General features: G+C 36.6%; 1 protein-coding gene across 1 annotated transcript; it reads right to left on the minus strand.

Annotated features, from left to right (window-relative positions):
• Positions 1-15184: 15184 nt before the first annotated feature.
• Positions 15185-20089, minus strand: LOC121982982 (boron transporter 4-like). The gene is made up of 14 exons (XM_042535982.1): positions 19742-20089; positions 18948-19053; positions 18805-18887; positions 18535-18727; positions 18309-18447; positions 18064-18229; positions 17814-17980; positions 17527-17700; positions 17336-17431; positions 17073-17189; positions 16683-17002; positions 16112-16391; positions 15888-16022; positions 15185-15493 (listed from the first exon to the last, which is right to left on the minus strand). Exons 2-14 carry the CDS (start codon positions 19049-19051, stop codon positions 15458-15460), a joined length of 2010 nt encoding a protein of 669 aa, XP_042391916.1. The 5' UTR covers positions 19052-19053; positions 19742-20089; the 3' UTR covers positions 15185-15457.
• Between the last annotated feature and the right edge of the window lie 3237 nt (positions 20090-23326).

Raw genomic sequence — 23326 nt, forward strand, 5'->3', positions numbered from 1 at the left:
ATCAGCTATACGCTCAATGCATTTCCGAGGAATACTTTGTGGCCATCAATTGTAGATGCTTACAAAGTATCCAAGGACCTTTCTTTAATTAGACTAGACGAGCTTTTTTTTCTGAATTTGAACTTCATAAACAAACTAATACTACTCGGACCGAGAAAGGTATTGCTTTGATTACAGGAACAAGCAGAATGTAGGAATCAAAAGCAGAGCACAAAACCAAACCCGAGTCTGAAGATGAATCGAACTCAGAAGACGACGACGACGATGAAATTACAGCCGAGCTCATAAAACTAGTACGAAAAATGTGCAAAAAAAAGAAGGTGACTCAATTGAACACGAAGGCTAAGTCTGGAGTTACCTGCTATGGTTGCAACTAGAAGGGACACTACAAGCCGAATTGTCCGAACCAGAAGCAAAGAAGAAGGAAGACCTTGAAAGCAACGTGGTCTGAGTCCTCTGAAGATTCCGACGAAGAACACGAGCAAGCAAGATTCCTTGCTCTACCAGTATAAGCATACATTGCTGAAATAGAGTCCAAATCAGAAATCGGAGCTGAATTGGAAACTAAGTCTGAAAGAAGCCACGGATTCGTATCCGTTTTTGAAGGGCCAAACAATATTGTAAGTTCCATAATTTTTGGTACTAAAATTGATGAATTACAAAATTTAGTTCCATATTTGTTAAGAAAGTTGGCAAAATCCAACCTCCGAGTCAAGTCACTCCAGAAGGAGGTAACAATCCTTAAGGAAGAGACCAACCTAAGTCCTTTGACTGACCCAGTTCAAAATGGAAGTTTAACCCAAGTCTAACAACTTAAGAAAGAAAATTCTAATTTGAAAACTCAAGTTAAAGGACTTAAGGACATGTTGGAATGATTCACCGTGGGTTCCAAGAATCTTGAACTGATTCTTGGAAAACAAAGGGTCGTATACAACCGAACTGGACTTGGATATAAGACCAAACAAAGATTTAGATCATACTTATCATTAGTAATTCGACCAAATAGAAACTTAGTCCAAGCATGGGTCCCCAAGTCCAATCTGATTAATCAAGTTGGACTCAATCAATATTGGATCCCTAAGGATCAAATACATTATCTTGATAGACCTTATCGAGACTATGATCCAGGGGGAGCAAATAAAAAGATCATTTTTATCATTAAATAGATTTGTTTGATACTTGATTTACTACTCTTATTAGACTAGGGTAGATAAGGACTTAGGATTGATCTACACTTGACTAATTAAACTTAGGATTTTCAGGAAGAAAATTAAAAATTAAATTTCTTTAAAAGACTTTGTTTAGAAGTGGTTGATGCTCCAATACCCAAGAAGGCCTAGTGTCTTGCCACAGTCTGGAAGCCAATTATTGAAATAAATATTTAATTGACTAACTGTTAAACCTTGATCTAACTCAAATGTTGATCAATCCTTAGATTTGAATTTAAGATTAAATTAACCATTTCACAAAACTATCAAGGTTCCCTTATTGAAAAATCTAGAAAAAGGTGAAATTGATCTAGGTTTAAAATATAAAGTAATTAACCACACACAAATTAATTAAAATTAATTCAATCAAGTTAACTTAATTAATTTCAAAATCTTGATTTCAAATTCTAATTAATTTCAAAATCTTATTTAACCTTAATTTCAAAATATTATTTATAAAATCATAATTAATTTTAAAATCATAATTATTTATAAAATCATAATTAATATCAAAATCACAATTATTTAAAAAATCATAATTATTTACAAAATTATAATCATAATTAATTTCAAAATCATAATTATTTACAAAATCATAATTAATTTTAAAATCATAATTAATTTCAAAATCTTACTAATTTCATAATTAATTCCAAAATCATAATTAATCTCAAAATCTAATTAATTTTAAAATCATAATGAACTTCAAAACTCTTAATTATTTGATTATTAATTTTCAAATCATAATTAAATTTCAAATTATTAATTCTTAAATTTTCAAAATCTTAATTATTTTTAAATGATAATTAATTTTCAAATCATAATTAATATGTAAGTTTATAATTTCAAACTTAATTAATTTTTAATATATTTCCAAAATCTTTAAAATTTTAATTATTGTCAAATGTTTAAATCTAATTAAACTTATATTTTAAAATTTAAAATTTAAACTTAAATATTCTGAAATTCAAAATTCAATTGAAATCCAAATTTAACTTAAATTATTTTTTAAAAATATTCTTCAATATTATCATAGATAAACTCAACTTCAAGATTAACATAACTCCATCTCGCACAAACTCATAAAGTTGAACATGCTTGATAATCTAGAATGGGTGAGATAGAAAATCAGAAAAATAAATAATAACTTTTATGTTTTTGATTTACATGCTTGGACTCTAGGATTCCCAAACTAAAATCACTTAATTAAATTTTTAGCATTAATTAAGGGGGAGTGAAATGAAGGTTAAGACATTAATTTTTGTTTTATTAAAGTATTGTTTTTCAAGACTTCAAAGTTTTTTTTTTTAAAAAAGGAAGTTCAGTTTTCTTGTTTAACTATTTTTGAAAATAAACCTTATTTGAAAAAGTAAGTTCAAATATTTTTGAAAAAAGTACATTTAACCAAGTTCTTATCAAAACCTTTATAAAGCTAAAGTACTTAACTAAAACTTTTATCAAAATCTTTTTTGAACTAAGTACTTAACTAAGCTTTTATCAAAATCCTTTTTAAGCTGAGTACTTAACTAATTTTTTTATCAAAATTTTTTTAAAGCTAAGTACTTAACCAAGTTTTTTTTAAAAGCCAAGCTTTTGTCAAAATTTCTTTTTAGAAAGGTAAGTATTTAATAAAGTGTTTTTACTTTAACTAAGTGTTTTTCAAAGTAATTATTTTCAAAGCTAAAATTTAGCTAAGTTTTTTTTTTTTTGAAAAAAGCTAAGACAGTTTCAAAACTTAAGATTAGCTAAGTTTTTTTTCACTTAAGTCACTTTTAACGCTTAAAAATTAGCTAAGTTTTTTAAGTGCTACCCTTTAGGGGGAGCTTAAAGTTAAACAGAGTAATTTTTTTACTATCTTTATATATTAAACAAACTTTCTCTCTTCTTATTTTATTTTTGATTTGTGTCAAAGGGGGAGAGAGAAATTAAAAGTTAAGAGTTAAATATAATTTTTATGAAAAGGGGAGCATAAGGAATTTTTTTTTACAAATTATTGTATTTATGCTCATGCTAAAATTTCTTTAGTTATCATTATGTTTTACTTAACTTTGAACCAGGTTGCCATAATAAAAAGGGAGGATTGTTGGTGCGGGAAGCACCAGACAATCGAACCTGCGTTTTGATTATCTTAAAGGGTCCAAAGTTAAGTTATCTTGTGATCTAACAAGGTTGATTAAGCTTGCAGGAAAAGTCCTATGTGTTCTTAGGTAAAGTCCTAGTGGATTCTAGGCAGATGGAAAACCCTAGGGAGTGGTAACCCTAGGTCCTAGGGGATGGTAACCGTAGGTGATGAAAAGTCCTAGCTGTGGTTAGGTAGGTGGAAAAATGCTAGGGGGTGTTAACCCTAGGTCCTATAGGGTAGTAATCCTAGGTGGAAAGTCTTGGCGGGTCGAGTGCTTTGGGCAAAATCCTAGAGTCAAGGACTCTAGGTTAAAATCCTGATGGTCGCGGACCGAGTGGAAGTCTGGGCGGGTCATGGAGCGGACATCCAGCATGAAGACCCGAAGACTCGAACGCTGAGCAAAAGTCCAGTCAGTCTGGAGGACCGGTCTTGCAAAAGATAAACTCTCCTGAGAGGAGTAGGTGAGGATGTGTTCCCTGAAGAGGGAACAGTAGGCGTCGGTTCGACCTAGAGTTTCGACGAAACTCAAAGTCAGAACTGGGCAGTCAGAAGTTGTCAAATCTCATATTATATATATTGTTTTATGCCTAGACTAACTTTATTTTGCAGAAAATAAGAGGTTGGAAAAAGCTGGTCCGGGCGCCCGTAACCCAAAAATTATCTACAAGATGATGTGGCGTACGTCGATTGGCCGAACCACGTGGTCTAGGTGCCCAGAGTGGTTCCAGGTGTCCGAAATAGCCTATAAACGTAGCCTTCGACCAGGAGCTTCACAACAACATTTCGAACGACTTTCGCTTTTTCTAGCTACTCAGAAAACGCCTCTACGGCACCCGAATGTTCCAACGATGATTCTACTGAAGATTTCATCATACAAAGTTGTCAGTGTTCTTTAGTTTTCAAATCACTTGTAATCATTTAAAACTATATTTGTACTCTTTACGATTGATTAGTTTTTTCCCATCGAAAGTACTCTCACGTGCGAGCCTTGGAGTAGGAGTCGTTACAGACTCCGCACCAAGTAAAAGAAGCATTTTAGTGATTGCTTGGTTTTCTTTCTGTCTTTCTGCTACTTTTACTCTGATTGATTTTAAATAAATAAATTATCCACGAGTGCTATTCACCCCCCTCTAGTGCAACGATCATACACTAACCTTGTTATGCAATAAATCATGTGGCTGAAAAAGGGGCTCTAGGCGCCCTGACATAGTCCAGGCGCTAGGAGGTCTGGGCGCTCAAAGTTGATCTAGGGCGACTAGCCAAGTTGAGGTGGGTCACGCTGATTGGCCAGCCTACATCACAGTTCGAGCACCTGAAAAAGGATGAACTTTCAGAGATAGAGTTTTGCTGAGGAGTCGCTACGTCAGTAATCTAGGTGCTTAAGGGCAGATAAGTTAGCGAAGTCCCAGGCCTCATTGGAGGAGCTTGAGGGTGGTCCAAGCGCTCGTAAAGGGACTACAAAAGAACTTTGACCAGAAGCCTCAAAACATCACTCGCTCCGACTTTCATACTTGCCCGCTGCTTCGAGAAGACTCCTACAACACCAAAAGACTACTCCGACAATCAGCACTCAAGCAATTACTTCTTCTATTGTCAATATTTTTATTTAACAGTTCTTGTACTTAAATTTTGTAAAAAATTTCGAACTAATAGCGATTTCCCAACAAAATCATTTCACAAGTATGGGCCTTGGAGTAGGAGTTGTTGAAGGCTCCGAACCAAGTAAAAAAAGACTTGCATTAGCAATTTTCTTTGTGTTCTTGTTTCTTTCTTTTCTGCTGCGTCGTTTTAACTCATTATTCTGGAAAAAGCAACAAATGCTATTCAACCACCCTTTAGCATCTTGTCGATCCTACGGTCCTTTGGGTCGGTCGTTCCTTTGTATTCTCCCATCGTCAAGGGTTAAAAATGACTCAATAATTTATCCTTCAATATTTCTTGGGAGAACGACATACTTATCTGTTCGAGAGAACCACTGGGGACCTGAGCCTTTCCCTTTCGTGGATCCTAAACCGGGGTGTCTCCAGAAGATGATGCTTGAGGCTTTTTCACTTGGCCCATATCCTCGAATGCATGTGGAGCAGTACTCGATGATATGCGACTAGGGAGGGGGCATAGGTGGAAAGCTAACCATCTATGTAGGTGCTCGCATGAAGCCAACAATTAGAGGTGGAACCGGTTGGAAACCAGTTGTGCCTTCTACTCGGGTCCCTCACTCGGTGTGAGGGCCCATCACCAATACAGCTGGGTCGTTTGGTAAAGGACTTCCGGTTGCTACTTGTTGTCGTTGTTGCTTCACTAACTTTTGTGCTCGGGCAATTATTAGTAACTCTAAATCTTCTTGAGGCAAAGTAATCGTAGTGAAACATCCAGTCTTATCCATCCTTGTGTTTTAGATTCAAGAAGTTCCCACAAATGGTGGTAAATTTGATCCTGTCTAGAGGAGGTGGGGATGATGCACTGGGCAGATGGGGTGGGGATGATGCGCTGGGTAGATGGCTCTGTCGTTAACTAGGAGAAGACTTCAAGCTAGAAAAAGCATGAAACCTGTGACTCCTTTCTATGCACACTAGATAGAGTAAACAGAACGTTAGAGCGAGAACCAAAGAGGGGGTCCTTGGCGCATACACTCCGATGCTCAAGTCAGTATGGTAGCCAAGCGAAAAGTGGAGAAGATGAATAGTAGGATGGATGCGTGCGTATTTTTCAACGTGTGAGAGTGTACAACAATATTAATGAGGCGGTTGAGAATGTTTGATGTCAGACTATGTGAAGTAATGCCAGGCAATGGAAACTGTATGACGACCCCTTGGAGAAAGGTTATGTTTCATGTATATGCCCTAGTGATGGAATATTCCTTGACGAGTAACTATTATTCTCTGATAGATTGCTGTAATTCCCTGATAATGTTGTCTCTTGGAAGCAATCCGAACAACCTAGTAGATGACTACGTATATGATGGGAGACTGAAGAGAAGTGGTGAACTAAGTCCTTTAAGTCTGACTGGCCTTTGGCCAACCAACCATATGCTGAGACTTGCGTTAGCGTTGAGAGATGGGGAACTATGCCCTGTAAGTCCTTTGCTGACTAGTCATATGTTGAAAGTTGTATTGTAGAAGTAGGGAGCTGGGCCCCATAGATCCGATCGACGCTAGGGCCGGGCGGACTTATGCAGGGAATTCAGCATCCGCTCGGAAATAATGTTCAGTCGGACCCTATGTCGAATATACCCGATTAGACTAGGAGGACTCTATTATGCTTCCTTGGGGACTCTATTCTAAATGGAACCAAGAAGGTTTCCATGTGTTAGGGGGAACTTGGGATCTGATCAGATGAAGGTCCAATTGGCTAAGTTATTCAGCCAAGCTACGTGCTCATACTAGCTCCGAGTATTGACTTTTGACTTTGATTGCCACATCAGCTAGCTTTGGAGGCCCACCTCATTAGCTATATCAATAATAGACAAGACTAGATGAGTCAGTGCTTATATGAATTAACAAATGTGTTTGATTGGACTATTCAATCTCAGCTATTGTTAATTATTCCGTTGATCTAATCTAGTTTCGGTCGAAGTAGAGATCACAACAGTCATGAAGTTGAGGATTGTCACTTTTGCCGTGATCACCTTCCAACACTTTCTTCTCCTTCTCCTTTGGTGCATCCTTCACTGCTCCTTCACCTTTTTCTTCACTGGAAGCATCGACGTCGTTGTTCTCTTTGAAACCTTCACCTGGTCATTCGTTTGCCCCCTCTTCCTCAGCCATCGAGTCATAGGCATTGCTAAAGTGACCCTCATTGTTGTCTCCGCCGTGGCACTCCTGGCCATTATTGCACACTCATGCTTGCGTCGTTGTTCAGTAGTCTTCTATATGACCTCGTCGTTGCCTCCTAGGTGATCAAGTGAAAACGCTAGGAGAATTCTACTTGAGGAGCGAACTCTATTGGTTATTATCTCTAATTGGTAGATTTAATTGTAAGTTGTACATATGTGTACAAACCAAACTCATTAATGTGATCTAACTTAGGTTTTTTGGATTTCGATTGTTGGATGTAGACCTAGTATGTGTAGAACCTATATTCTCGCATCAATTATCATTTATGGGATGATAATATATGTCCACTATATATAGGGTTGACCCCCAAGAGTTTAGAGTATCATTTTGACACAACTCATAGTTCCCAATTAAACCTAGAGTTTTTTGGTGTCATCAACCCTAAATCCCTTGGAAGACCTTCCTTTTGCTTCCGCTATGCTTCTTCTTCTTCCTCAGGGTTTATTTCTAGACGATGCAAAAGACAAGGATGCCTCTTCAATTAGGTTTCTTTATCTTTGGTTATTCTTTATGTTGTTGTACCATGATTAATTGTTGAAACTAGATCCATACTCATATGTTCTTATATATATTTCTATATGTGAATTATTATATGATTTTTATAATTCATGCGGCTTAGGTTTTACAAGTTCTTTCAATTGGTATCAGAGCCACGACTCTGTTTCTTCAAATTTCATAGATTAAAGTTAGGATTTTTTTTTTGTAGATATTTTGTTTGAGAAATTTGATCATTGATTTATTGTAATAAAAAAACCTAGGAAAGGCTTGTTATGAGTTTTTTGAATTTTCATGAAGAACATGAAGAACAACGAGTGAACCGCCACTTCTTCTGCAAAAACTGCCTCATTTGATCTAATTTTAGGTTAAATCGTGATGACTTAATCGATTGGCTTGGTCGATCAATCGATTACCAAGCCTAAAATTGTGAACAGAATCATCTTTAATCGATTGACTCAATCGATCAGTTGGTCATAATCGATTCCGTTGGTTTGGTAATTGATTGGGATGACAAATCGAATGTAGGATCGATTTTAATTAATTAGGACAATCGATTCAATATTATTGATCGATTGTGTCAATCGATTAACAATTAAAATCATGATAAATCAATTGGAATCGATCAACTTAATTAATTAATAAAATTAATTAATTAAGACAATCGATTAACAACCTTAAATTAGCGACTACGTCAATTTTAAATCGATTCAGAATAATTTTAATTGATTAAAAAAGATTCAATCAATTAAACACATTTCTTAATCGATTAAAATGATTTATTCATCATTTTAATCGGTTAAAGATATTTCTTAATCGATTAAACATTGCTTTAATATAATCAATTAGTGAAATACTAATCGATTAAAGCAATTTTACGTAAACATACATGAGAATGTATTAAATAATAATAATAAATGTATTAAATAAATTTTTTAATATAAATGATTAAATTATAGAACTTACCAGTAAACTTTAGCTTAGTAAGGGTAAGTCCTATATATAATCATGTAGTCGTATAGTAGACTTTTAAATTAATTATGGTAATCGATTGAATAATATCAATCGATTACCATAACATATCAATTAATTAATAAATCTAATTTTATATTGTTAAGACTGATTAAATAATTTCTTTTTGAATAAAGTTCTTAGGGTTTTCTTGATCTATCTACACAGTGCAACTAACTTGAACTAATGTGTCGGCCCAAAGGAAAACACCTTAGGTAGGTTTAGTACATTTTGTGTTGGTAGACGTATATCTATACTAAGAATAATCGACCAAAACGAAGATTACTTTTATGCCAGATATATGCACAAAATAGCTTACAACTATGAAATAAAATTATTATTTTGTTCAGATCATGTACAAAATATGTCGGCCCAAAGGAAGACATATTATGTGGCTGATTAAGGTTGTTGTGAGCTATGAACCAAAATATAACTCATATAAAGTATCATATTATGCGTACAATGGGTCGGCTCAAAGGAAAGAACATTATGTGAGCAATTAAAGTTTGAGTTATATCTGAGAGTACCTCTAACAAATTATATTTTAGTCCATAGAGTAAAATGTAATATTGTATTTGGTATCCCATAAAGATCCCAAATATATGCATTTAAAATTTTATTTGTATTATTTTATATTATACATATTCTTGACTTTAGTTAAATCGGGAGCTTAAATAAATTTCTCTCTTTAATTTTAGTGCAATTTGTAACTACTAGTATTAATAACATCTCAACATTAACTGATTCAAATTTTGTTGAATGGACAGAGTACGTGATTGTAGTCTTAGGTTGCATGAACTTAGACTATACATTAAGGAATAATCGCCTTGCACCTCTGACCAGTGCTAGCACTATAGAGTAGAGGGTTGAATTTCAACTGTGGGAGAAATAAAATCGCATGTGTCTGAGTATCATGATACTTTCCATACTGACAGTAATAAAGGACTCAATAATAAAGAGAGGAGATGCTAGGAATTTCCTGGACCAATTGACATGCCGATTCACCTCAAATAAAAATGTCGAGATTACCACACTTCTTCGAAGTTGGTAACCATGTGGTACAGTGGTAAAGAAAACATAAGGCAGTACATTATGGAGATATCCAATATAGTGACAAGTCTGAAAGCACTAAAACTCAATATGTCTAAGGGTATGTTACTGCATTTCATCTTGATGTCTTTGCCTGCGCGGTTCACTCTTTGATGGTGAAAGATACATCTATACATGAAATAGAAAGAAGGCTAAAGTGGAGTTGATTGGTGTTTTAGGCTTTATTTAGGAACCAATATTTTTCTGGATTTAGAAAATACATTTATTGTACCATCTTTTCGATGAAATTTAATTTTAATTTCTTGTTTAGACAAATAGGTTATTCTTGTTTATTTAGAAATGTCATTTTTAGTATTTTCTTTAATTTAGTATTATTTGGCAATGATTTCTTGGTTGATAAACTTTATAAATTTAACACCTTTACTGCTACGGTTAATAACGTAATAATGCATAGTATACATACAAAACATAAATTAATCAACGATAATTCTTCCATGTTGCGGCATGGACGTTTAGGACATATATCAAAATAATGCCTAGAAAGGTTAATGTCACATGAAATTCTCGATTCCCTTGATATGTTAAATTTTGATATTTGCATAGAGTGCGTTAAGGGGAAGACCACTGGCAAAAGGAACAAGGGGGCTAACCCTTGTAGTGTCATTTTGGAGCTAATATATATAGACATTTGTGGACCATTCTCTAAGGCATCTTAGAATGGACACACATATTTTATTAGTTTCATAGGCGACTATTCTAGATTTGGCTATCTGTACTTTATTCATGAAAAGTCGCAATCTTTGAACATGTTTAAAATTTTTAAAACCAAAGTTGAACTTCAACTAGGCACGAAAAATAAAGTCATCTGATCTGACCGTGGAGGTGAATATTACAGTTGATATGATGGATCAGATGAACACCATTTAAGACTTTTTGTGAATTACCTTACTGAGTGTGAGATTGTGCCTCAGTATACTATGCCTGGTACTCCTAGTCAGAATAGTGTAGTTGAATGTTGCAATCGTACCCTAAAAGGCATGGTATAAAGTATGATGACTTTCACTTCTCTACCAGAGTTTTTGTGAGGTCAAGCACTCAAGACTGTAGTTTACCTATTCAATAGAGTACCTAGTAAGGCAGTAACTAAAATCCCATTGGAGATGTGGATGGGTAGGAAGCCTAGCATTAGGTATTTACATGCCTGGGTTGTCCAGCTGAAGCTAGGACTTATAAGCCTAATGAAAGGAAACTGGACTCAAAAATAGTTAGATGTAATTTTGTAAGTTACTCTGAAAAGTCAAGAGGGTATAAATTTTATGATCCCTCTAATATATCCTTCTTCGAAACAAGAAATGCCAAGTTCATTAAAGACAGTGGGAGTGATAAGGTCAGTGAAGTATCTTTTGAGGAATGTGTTGGTGACCCTCTTTTTTTTTTATCCGCTACCTTAGCAACCCCCTAGTGCCGGCCCCATGGATATGGAGGGAGGTACATGCAGGTACACAGGCCATAGGCGCATGATGGGGTAAATCAACCCCTGACCATTATGCTAGAGATGTCATGCATCCACCGTCTGAGCTACGCCCTGGGGGCATGTTGGCGATCCTCTTGTGGTTACTACTAGTGCAATCAGTAGCAGTGTGATTACCATACTGCACATTATGGGTATCACACATCCAGTGAGTGTGGTGAACCATGATATTCTCATGACATTTGCATTGGAGGGGTCTACCACTGAAATTGAAGTATTGCTTCATATTGATGAGCAAGTATCTCAATCACCTCAAACACAAGTGCCTTTAAGGCGATCCATAAAGGAATAGAGAACCACAAATTCTTGTGATTGTGTTTATCTCCAAGAGCATGATTTTGACATAGGGTTGGAAAGTGATCCGCCATCTTTCCAAGAAGTTAAACAATGCTCTAACCCTAAAAGGTGGATTAATGTCATACAAGAAGAGTTGAAGTCTATGACAGACAATGACATACCTCAAACACAAGTGCCTTTAAGGCGATCCATAAAGGAATAGAGAACCACAAATTCTTGTGATTGTGTTTATCTCCAAGAGCATGATTTTGACATAGGGTTGGAAAGTGATCCGCCATCTTTCCAAGAAGTTAAACAATGCTCTAACCCTAAAAGGTGGATTAATGTCATACAAGAAGAGTTGAAGTCTATGGCAGACAATGACATTTGGAAACTTATAGAATTAGCTCAAGGTAAGAAGCCCATTAGTTGTAAATGGATATTTAAAATGAAGCGAGATTTAAAGAGTAATGTCAAAAAGTATAAGGCTCATCTTGTTGCCAAGGGATTCACTAAGAAAGTAGACATTGATTACAAGGAGACTTTCTCACCTGTGTCTATGAAAGACTCCCTTAGGGTAATCATGGTACTTGTATCTCATTATGATTTGGAGCTACATCAAATGGAAGTAAAAATTGCATCCTTCAATGGAGACATAGAGGAGTCTATATATATAGTGCAACCAGAGAACTTTGAGTCTAACAACTCAAAGTACCTAGTATGTAGATTAAAGAAGTCTATTTATGATTTGAAACAAGTGTCCCGTCACTGGTACTGAAAATTTGATCAAGTGGTTACCTCATTTGGATTCCAAGAAAACCCGTTAAACAATGCATATATATCAAGTTCAGTGGGAGCAAGTTTGTTATACTTGTTTTGTACGTGAATAACATATTGCTTACGAGCAATAATAAGGATATGCTCTACTATGATCTAACAACAGTGGGAAGTCTCATGTATGCATAAGTTTGTACTCGATTAGATATAAGATTTATAGTGGGGGATGTTAAACAGATATATTAGTAACTTAGGACCGCCACATTGAAAAGCAGTTAAGAGAGTGATGCCGTATTTGCAAAGAACTAAAGGACATATACTCACGTATCGGAGATCAGATCATCTGGAGGTGATTGGATATTCATACTCCAATTTTACTAGATGCTTGGATAGTAGGAGGTCCACTTCAGGCTATGTTTTCATACTAGCTAGAGGAGTTATATCTTGGAAGAGCGTCAAGTAGACGTTAATAACTACTTCTACTATGGAGGAAGAGTTTATAGCATGCTATGAAGCATCCAATCATGGGATTTGGCTGCGGAACTTCATCATAGCGTTACAGATTATTGATGGTATTGATAGGACACTTAGGATCTACTGTGATAATAAAATTGGAGAACTTCATGCCAAGAACAACCATAGTTCATCGAAGTCCAAGCATATCGACATCAATTTTCTAGGGATCAAAGAAAGAGTTTAGAGTTGTCAGATCATAGTAAAGCATATCAGCATAGATTCCATATTAGCCGATCCACTCGCCAAAGGCTTGGTGTTAAGATATTTCATGCGCATGTTGTTGATATGAGAGTCCTTCTTATAGAAGAAGAACTCATCTAGTGGGAGTCTGTATTTATTTTATTTCTCTATATTTGTTAATAAAGATAAATATTTTATTTTGATTATTGTACGTACTTAAAGTTCAAATATTAATAGGAATTTATATGTTTGTTTGACACTCTAATTATGATATCGTCATTTACTACTGCTGTTTAGTATTTAGTGTTTATAAATATGATGCATATTCCTTTTGGAATCATAAATTTAATCATTATTTGTTATTATAGTTTAGCATAGGGTTGTAAACCAGCTGAGCCAAGCCGAGTTTTGGGGTGTCCAAGCTTGTTTGATAAGGTAACTAAGCCAAGCCGAGCCAAGCTTAAAATGAATCAAGCCTTTGAAATAATTATTCAAGCTTGGCTTGATTTATTGTTTATGAGCTTGAGCTTGTTTGAATCTTGGCTTGAGCTTGGTTTATTTAGATGTTATCGAATTCTCAATTTAAGCTTGGCTTGAGCTTGACTCATTTAGATGTTATTGAGCTCACAACTCAAGTTTTTTCTAATTGTTTGAAATTTTTAGTTGTTTGATTTGCTATTAAGTTTGATAATTCAAACTTATTTATTATTTTATTTTATTTTATTATTTATTTAGCATATTTATAAGAGTTTTATTAATTAATATGGTTCGTGAACATTGTTTACGAACATTATTCACGAACACTAACGAGCTAAACACATATGTGTTCAAGCTTGTTTGTTTAGTTTAACGAGCTGTTCAAGTTTGTTTGTTTAATTGATTTTGTGTATATTGAATGAACATAAACAAGCTCTTACCAAGCCGAACACCAAGCTTGTTTATGAACACTTGGTTCATTTACAACCCTAATTTAGCATAAAGTATTTCACAAATATAATCTAACATCTTTTTAGGTCATCTTAGGATCAGTTGAAAATTGACATGTACTGATAACATTTCTTATAATTTTCACTCTACATAGCTACATCTTGATCTATGCCATTAATGACATTGGTATTGTGATTATTGTTGGGGCTTGTTGCAATCATATATAGTAGTTATGACCTATTTAGTCCTATATCAATGAAGTTAATAGACCAGATTATTTACAGGGGTATTCTGTACCCATAAAGTTTGATATCAACTAAAGTTTTACTTGTATTTTATATACAACTCACAAGTAGTCCAAGTGGAAGATTGTTGGTTATTATCTCTAATTGGTGGGTTTAATTGTAAGTTGTGCATATGAGTACAAATCGAACCCATTAATGTGATCTAACTTAGCTTTTTAGGGTTTCGATTGTTGGATGTAGATCTTGTATGTGTAGAATCTATAGTCCATCATCTATTATTATCTATAGACTGATAATAGATGTCCACTATATATAGGGTTGGCCCCCAAGGGTTTAGGGTATCATCTTGACACAACTCATGGTTCCCCATTAGACCTAGAGTTTTTCGGCACCATCAACACTATGCCCCTTAGAAAACTTTCCTTTTGCTTCCGCTCTGCTTCTTCTTCTTCCTCAGGATTTATTTTTGGACGACACAAAAGATAAGGATGTCTTTCAATCAGGTTCTTTTGTCTTTGATTATTCTTTATATTGTTCTGCCATGATTAATTGTTGAAACTAGTTCTATGCTCATATATTCTTGTATTTCCTATATGCAAATTCTTATACGATTCTTAGAATCCATGCGGCTTAGGTTTTACAAGTTCTTTCAAGCTCTGCTATCTTCCGATGACGAGGGGGAAGAAGCTCAACTCAAGCTGATCACCTTCTACAAAGAAGTCATTGGTCTACCGCGACGATTCCAATACCGAGAGCTCAAGGCGGCGACACAGCATTTTCGAACAGTCATTGGCCAAGCCGACTCCAGCTCGGTCTACAAGGGACTCCTTGACGATTACATGAGTTTTAGTTGTTTGTCAATTTTTCTTTACTTTCAGTTTATACCGGTCTTCCAATTTTTCAGCTGGGGCTAATAACAGTGAAAGAAACATTTCCACATGACCGACCAAAATCAGCATACTAGACCTTGCTATCTTATAAATATGAAGAAATGATTTCATTAATCTTTTTCTATAAGATCTCTTTATCACCAACAGTAATTAAAAACAAATTCAGTTGGTTTAGACCTGCATGTTTCAGTTCATGCCTGATTATGTATTAAGGATATTTATAGCAAAAAAAAAAAAAAAGGTGAATTAGTGTGCTCCTCTCTTTCTTTGTAAAATGAATCAAATGGTTCTGACATATAAGACTTCAAATCAACCTCTAATCTTATATTTTCTGAGTAAAGAATCTTGCATTTCTTCAATTCATCCATTACAGTCTCCTTTTGACTTCCTGGTTCTTCATACACCACTATGGGTAATCGTCTCAGGATGAATCTACAACCAAATAGGTGACAATCATCAAACCACAATATTATAAAAAATAACAGCTCTGAGTAAAAGGTGAGAATTTTTACAAATTGACAATTTTGGACAGATAAACAAACAGGTTCAGAAGTTACATAAGATATTTCCACTTGATTTTATCCACCGAATCTTCCTAAATGATATGTATTTTAAACAAATACCAAGTTCTCAAATTATCCAATAGATTCCAACTTTTGGTGCATTAGCAATCATCAATCCTTCCTGAGTGTGCATGCTTTATGTTGTTAGATTTGAGATAAAACTCCTTTTCAAGCAAAATTTAAAAGTTAATTAAGGAGCTCAAACATGAGGAACCATGATTTCTTTGTTTGATAGAAAATGCATTCCTTTTGAGTATTGTTACCTGAGACCTCTCTTCTTTGAAACTCCTGGCTCTATGCTTGAGCTCCCCTCTATGTGTGGTGAGCTCGTCCAGTATCTCAGCATCACAAACATCTATTTGGTTATCATCGCTTTCTGTTGGAGAACCTTCCCCTTCCTGCAGACAAGTTGACAAATAATGTGAGTTAAGCTTGTGCACTCGGAGAAAACTATACCAACAATGCAATACAACTTGAAAGTGCATACTGCGAATGGAAGGCTGCAACCGTGGCGAGGTGTTCTGACAATCTCATCATATTCCGCTGCATCCAACTCCTGAAGGTGGTGTGGATGGAAGAACTTGGGCAGGACATGCTGCCTAATGGTAATGAGGAGGAAAAATGGTAACGGGAACAGTATTCCTGCTATTGGTATCCATGTCACGCCAAAGCACACCAGCAGATACACAATCTGGAAGATGGTGAATACAGCAATTTGCTTGAAGGGAACCAATTCCACGAAGGAAGCATGAATGCCTTCGAGAACCCTATCATGTTTTTAAAAATATAAAACAAAAGATAAGAGAAATCACGTCATTGTAGAAAATTATCGATAAAGATTTGAATAACCTTTACTCCCAAAAAGTGACATGTTAGAGATAACACTGGACTTGTATATGTCATGTAAGAATCCAAAAGTTAACATTATGATCTAACAAGTACCATGCATCAAAGTAGGCTGTAGGCTAAAGAACTAAAGTTTTTAGGTTGTGATGGTGTTCTAAACTTAAACTTAAGCAGGCTGTGGAGTAATGATAACTCAAGCTTACTCAACTTACTTGAATCGGCGGCCAGAAGAGATGAACAGGAGCAATGTCCTCTCCCAGAACTGGTTTCCAGGCAGGCTGTCCACTGCCATGTAAGCAAAATATCCCCACAGAGCTGATGTGGGTATTTGCTTTATCACAGGCATTGCTCCAACGCAGGCACCGACCAGCAAAGATTGCAAAAGATTGGTTACTCTTTGCTCATTGACACGGACTGGCAAGTGGGGATCAATGTGCTTCTCTGGATCAAATTGTACTTTAGAATCCTGTTCGCAAGCTCCTTTCATGACAGCGTCCTTCAAGTTCTTCAGTTCTTTATCAATTGAGATTGTCTGCCGATGGTGTGGTCTCAAGCAAATCAAATTGCATCCAAGATAATTATTCTGGCATGCAAAAACTTACTGTGTGGCCCTTGTCCATCTTCTCAAACACCTCTTGCATTTTCCCATAGATTTCCGAGCTGCTAGCTTGTTGCCTTATGCCCTCTTTAGCACTTTCAACCATCTTCTTGCGGATTATCTGATAAAGATTAGATTTAAGTAACTTATTCTTCAAAAAATCGGGAGAAATTAACACATTGATCTTGTATTAGATTTGAGTAACTTATTCTTCAAAAAAGCGGGAGAAATTAACACGTTGATCTTGTAGTTGATGTTTGTACCAACCTGCCTCTTGAGAACAGCAAGGCTTTTAGTGTGCATCGGAGACTGAGGCAGAACACCATTTGCCGGGGGTATTCCAATCAACCCGCATACCAGAACCTGAGATAGAAACGTAAAAAAAAAACTATTCGATGAAATCGTGTTTGCGCTAATTAGACTATTGAACATAGGAAGCTTTAATCTGATTGGCTTACCATAAAACCAAGGACCAAGATGTCATAGTGATAAGCTGAGGGATTCTTCAGATTGAACTCCTTTTGCTGTGCCAACTGAGAAGCGACACTGTGATCAAAGAAGTAGAGTCCTGCAACCATCGAAGCAGGTATGATGGCAGCAAAGATGTAGAGTGGAGGAACAGAAAATAAATCCTGCACGTCATTCAGCTCACAAGTTAAAGATTCCATAAGCCTCAAATTCATGAAATAATTTTAACCAACTTTAGATCATGACGTAGGTTACACCTTGATAAAGAAGCAATTACCTTAGCTACACTCCAGTGTTCCAATGACTTGGGTTCCCATGGAAGAGGACTGAAAAGCCTCCTTGGGACTCCCGATGGAACCTGGCTTGGAAGAGCATAAGACATGGCTGTCCACACCACAACCATCACCGGCACCCCATAATCTGCAATAAAACCTCGAATCCCGCCTGAGTGCATGAGCAGAGTAAATCTGCGTCAGAATGCTAGCCATCCTTTACATGTTGTCATCAGCAATTGAAATTTGATATACCTGTGCCGTATCTCCACGCTCTTGCCCCCCTACTCTTCAGTGCAGTAAAAAGAAGTCCAGTAGTAAATATGATCCCCAGCAGGCCATTTGTGTACAACCACTGAAATTGGTAGATTGGGCCAGTATGATCTTCACCTTCGGGTACTTCAAATTCACTTATTATTCCCTGTATTCACACGCTTAATCAAATGAGGCTTTTACATTCTTGAATATAGATTAAAACATGAAGCTAAATTGAAACACACCCTAATAGCTTCTTGGAAGAACAGAACTGTAATCAACATCCCAAACAGTTCTCCTGCAACTCTTGTGAATCTGCTAATAATAGCAGCGGCATTGAAAATTGCAAGAAGAAATAGCATGATTGCAGTCCAGATACAGACCCTAATAAGTAAACCAGTTAATGAAAATTCAACACAGATAAAGCATAAGCACATGGTAAAACAAATTAGTTTCTGTGTGCAGCATTACCATCCTGCCCAAGCCAAGTACAAACGCTCTCCTAAACCTTCTCGTTCTTTTGCAAAATTGTAGAGATATGTGTACATTATCACAGTGGGCTCTGCTACTCCTACAATCAACATTGGTTGCCCGCCAAGTACCGAGTGCAGGATGCCACAGATTGCTGTTGAAGCTAACGTTTCAACCGTGCTCAGAGCACCATCTGCCTCGGGTCACTTCAAAAGCTCAAAACAAGTAACGCAGAAACAAGGAATCCAAGTATAAGGAGGATATGCTTACCAGTGTTTCTACTTAGTTGTTCTCCAAAAGCAATGACTGGAAGCGCAGAAGCAAAAAAGATGTACATGGTCGGAGCAAGTATGCTGAAAATGAAGAGGGTGAATTCTCACTCTAGATTAACCAGTGGAAAGATGTAGTCATACCTGATGCCGGTACGGAGTCCAACCTCCCAATCTTGTCTGTAGCATAAGGCTCTTCCTTTAACATCATTGATGATCCCTCTCAAGGGAGTGTTGCTGTGGTCCATCCCTGGACATAAAAAATGACAAGATCAGCAAAGGCTCGAACATCTGCCTACATGATATGTGAAGAAAGAAGCACAAAAAAAAAAAAAGTAAAGAAGCAAAACAAAAGATCAGGAAAGAGAGCTTTACGTGATTTCCAAAATTGCCCGTCAAAACGCGTAAACGGTTTGATTAGCGAAAAAAAAAACAGTGAAATCATTATAATAATTCCTTTCATAGACAACAACAGCTAAATGATGGTGAAATGCGCCAGATTTGAGGTAAATTCATCCGCAGAAACAATATCTTTGAAAAAAAAAGGGGTGGTGAGAAATGGGAGAAAATTATAAGTTCGGGAAATCGAATATAGAAAAAAAAAGAAGAAAATTTCATCGTTGTTTATTGCCGATATCTTGTATTTATAAAAAGCTAGACGCCTCCAAGTACTTCGAAAAGGAAAAGCAAAACCTGTAGAATCTACCGATACTACAAAATGTTGATACCAACAAATAAATACGATTCTTGAATCACGTTACGCGATTCTTAATCTTCCTGAGCAAACGAAAAAAAAACTGAAAACGACAATGGAGAGAGAAAAAAAAGAGAGGAACAAATTAATCAAAAAGGAAGAGAAGGATTAAACACCCAAAAAAGAAAAATCGAAAACGACAATGGAAACAGAAAAGAAAAAACAAATCGAAACTACAGCTTACTTAGCACACAGAATAGCCCCTCTGCTCCCTCTTTCCTCTTTCCTCTTTCCTCTTTCCTCTTTCCAGCGGAAAACTTAATAACAACCCAACGCCTCCGCAAGGAAACGAGGGGATCGTGCAGAGACGGAGAAACCCAAAGTCCCGGAATGAATGCGTAGATCTGTGGATCCGATCCGCTCCCTTGTTTGATTTCTCCGCTCCAATGAGGAGGAGGATGGCCGTACGAAGGACGAGACGAGTGAACGTCTCGCCGTCTCCGTACGACCGAGAGGATGAGAGGAGGATCGAAGGAGAAAGACCGGTGGTAATGGTGGCGCGGCGATGGGAGAGGAAGGGGAAGCGCTCGCTCTATTTAAGATTTTATAGGTTTTAGTACTTAAAAAGCGGGAGGGAGACAGCCAGAGTGTTGATGACGTGGGCTGGCGAGCAGGATCGACGCTTCAGGCGGTGACAGCTGTTGGTCCGTTGCATCACTTCCCCACCACCGTCGCCCAATGTGAACCAAGAATTCCCAGGAAATATGAATTTTTAGTAACTTTTAATACTTTTAAAAGAAATACATTTTTGGGGAAAAATTATATTTTGCCTGTTGCAAGTACCACTCGGTCTTTTATTGCCGTCGTTCTTTTTTTTTCAACAAAATTAAATGGATTTTTTAAAGGAAAAAACTCTATAATTAAACAATGAATGAGATTTAAATAACATACATTAAATGTTGTGTGATTATTGTTTGATTATTTTGGCTCGAGTGGATTCGAGTTTAAATTTTAATATTTAGATAATGCGTGAGTAGAAGTTAAATATGTCAAAATTAATGAGATATTTGATGATATATGAGAGAAAAGTTAAGTAGATCATGAATGACCGAATATTTACTGAAAAAGTTCTAACTAGAGGATTATGTAGGAAAAAAGTCCTAACTACGGTTAAATAAAGAAAAGTCTAAGTTAATTAAGGAGAACCGCACGTTAGTAAGTTGAAAGACCTAACTACGGTTAGACAAAAGAAAATCCAAGTGGGTCAAAAAGGACCACACATTGACAAGAGGAAAGCTATCACTATAGTTAGGCAAGAGGAGAATCCAAGTGGATTAAGGAGGACTACACTTGGTGATCGGAAGTCTAATAAAAAGTTGGCACTAGAGGAAGTCCTAACATGTCACCATTGGCGTGATGTTAGGTAAGGGAATCGTAGATTTGGATTAAGTTATGGTTGAGCAATCAATTGGGGCAATTGATTAACCCCTAGTCTAATCAATTAGGACAATCAATTAGTCGATTGGTTCAATCAATTAGGTAGTTTTTATCTCGAGAAAGGAGAAGGGCTTAATCGATTGGCGCAATCGATTAAGCCTTCCCTAATTGATTAGGCAATAGATTGGGGCAATTGTCACGAGAGTACAGAGAGGTGTTGAATCGATTGGTCAATCGATTCAGCCCTCTCCAATTGATTAGTCAATCGATTGGAGTAGAGTTTCACGAAGCACAGTGTTGTGCTGAATCGATTGAGAAAGTGCCCAATCGATTGGGAGAAAATCGCAAGCGAATAGTGAGTTACTGAATCGATCAGTTAATCGATTGAAGCTGCGTAATCGATTAGGAGAAGCAGAAAAGAGTCATTGCGAGATTCGAACGGATGAATCCGACATGACAATTGATTGGAAGTAAGACCAATCTATTGAGAACCCTAGATCACGAGATAAGAGGAGTTTTCACAGGGGATTCGGCATCTCTTCTTCCCCACTTTTCACCGTTGGTTCTTGGACAATTCAAAGCGAAGTGTTGCTGCGCTTCCGAGTCTACAAGAGACGTTTCCAAGCAAGAAGAAAGCAAGCAAGGTTCTCATTGTATTTGTGTATTCATTTTCTTATTCTTGTTGTATTTTTCTTGCTGTGGGCTTGTACGAGGTTTCTCCATCTTTGGATTATTTTCGAGGAGGAGTGATTTTCATAGTAGAGTGTGTGCACTGTGTGGATCTTTAGATTCATCACCTCAAAGAGGTAAATACTAAGTAAATCCAGATGTTAGCATTACTTCGAGTTTTTCTATTGCAACAAACCAACAAGACGAAGCAATTGGAGCTAATCACCCCCTCTCTAGTTCCTGGAGTGTCCTAATAATTGGTATCAGAGCGAGGTCGCTCTACATTGAACTAATTGCCCAGAGAGCAACGAGCTAGAGGAAGAAGAAAAAGTTTTAAAGTTTGAAGCCCTAAATTTCAACAAGTCAAAGGACTTATCTTCAAAGGAGCTTAACTTCAAAAATGAATTTCCAAGATGGACTTGGATTTAACATTCAGGCACCTCCATTATTCCAAATGGGAAGCTTCGACATATGGGAATCAAGAATGGAGAGCTTCTTGATGATGGACATAGAATAATTGTTTGCTCTAATGGAGGATTTTAAAGCTCCAAGAGGTTCAAAGAAGAAATGGACCGAGGAGCTAGTCAAGAGGTGTGAAACAAACAATAAGGTAACTAAATTATTGGTTAATTTATTACTAAGCACCCTATTGTGCAAAATTAGGGAGTATCGAGATGCCAAGAAGCTATAGAGCAAATTGGCAAAGCTTCATGAAAACCCATCCTCAATCGAAGGCAACGACAAATGCAAAGAAGGAAACTCTTTATTTCATATGCATGAGGATTCGGAGGTTAAGTGATGCTCAACATCTGAAGATAAAGTTGAAGAGGCATCCACATCAAGGATTGAGAGGGAGCATCAATCATTGACACCTAAGCAAAAAGAAGTTTATGCTTTCGAGTCAAATGAAGGAGAGTCTTGTGTCACCCCTACAAGTAAAGAAGGTATAAAAATTTTAATTTATAAAAATAAAAATCATATCATTTACTTTGAGTGTAAGAAAATTGTGTAAGTACCCCGGGTAAGTTTTGATGTGATCAACCAGGTTAAGTTAGGTCTTGTTGTGTTTGATGCCTTATATCTAAGTGTGTGAGAAGGACGTGTTCGACGTCCGAGGGATGAGAAGCTGGAATGGAATACTGCTCGAGGAGAAGGCCAGAGTTGGGTTCGGGTGAGCTCAACTCTGGAAGGCCGAAGGATCACCCAAGCGACCGGAGATGAAGTAAGCAACCAGAGAAGGCGTTGGACGAGTCAGCGTTGGGCTGACTGGTCCGAGAGCTCGGACTGTCTGGGCACCTGGACAAGATGGTCCAGACTCTCGGACCACCTAGGTGCCTAGCAGGCGCCTCATTGTAGTGGATCAATCTTCTGGTCCACGTCAGTAACCGTCCGAGCGCCCGGAGAAGGTCTAGGTGCTTGGACATGGAAAACTTCATCTTCCAGCTGTTGTGGAAAGTCGTTGTATGTAGGGGTGTAATCGAGCCGAGCCGAGCCAAGCCAAACTCTTGAATGTTTGAGTTTGGCTCATTTATAATCAAGCTGAGCTTGAACTTTATTTAATGAATATATTCATGGCTCATGAGCTTATTCGAGATTTTATCGAACCTAAACGAGCTTAATAAATCTAAATTATAAATTTAAATATTTATTAAAAACTAAATTATATATTTAGAGAAAATTATAATATTTTTATTAAAATTTATAATTTTATTTTAATAAATAA

Source organism: Zingiber officinale, chromosome 1B (assembly GCF_018446385.1).
Source record: "Zingiber officinale cultivar Zhangliang chromosome 1B, Zo_v1.1, whole genome shotgun sequence".
NCBI classification, from domain to species: Eukaryota; Viridiplantae; Streptophyta; class Magnoliopsida; order Zingiberales; family Zingiberaceae; genus Zingiber; species Zingiber officinale.

Coding starts and splice junctions, on each gene's coding strand:
- LOC121982982 (XM_042535982.1), bottom strand. CDS start 19,051: ATGGACCACAGCAACACTCCCTTGAGAGGGATCATCAATGATGTTAAA. Junction 18,448..18,534: donor TACTTGGCTTGGGCAGGATG/GTAATGCTGCAC, acceptor TTTACTTATTAG/GGTCTGTATCTGGACTGCAA. Junction 16,392..16,682: donor TCTTCTGGCCGCCGATTCAA/GTAAGTTGAGTA, acceptor AAAACATGATAG/GGTTCTCGAAGGCATTCATG.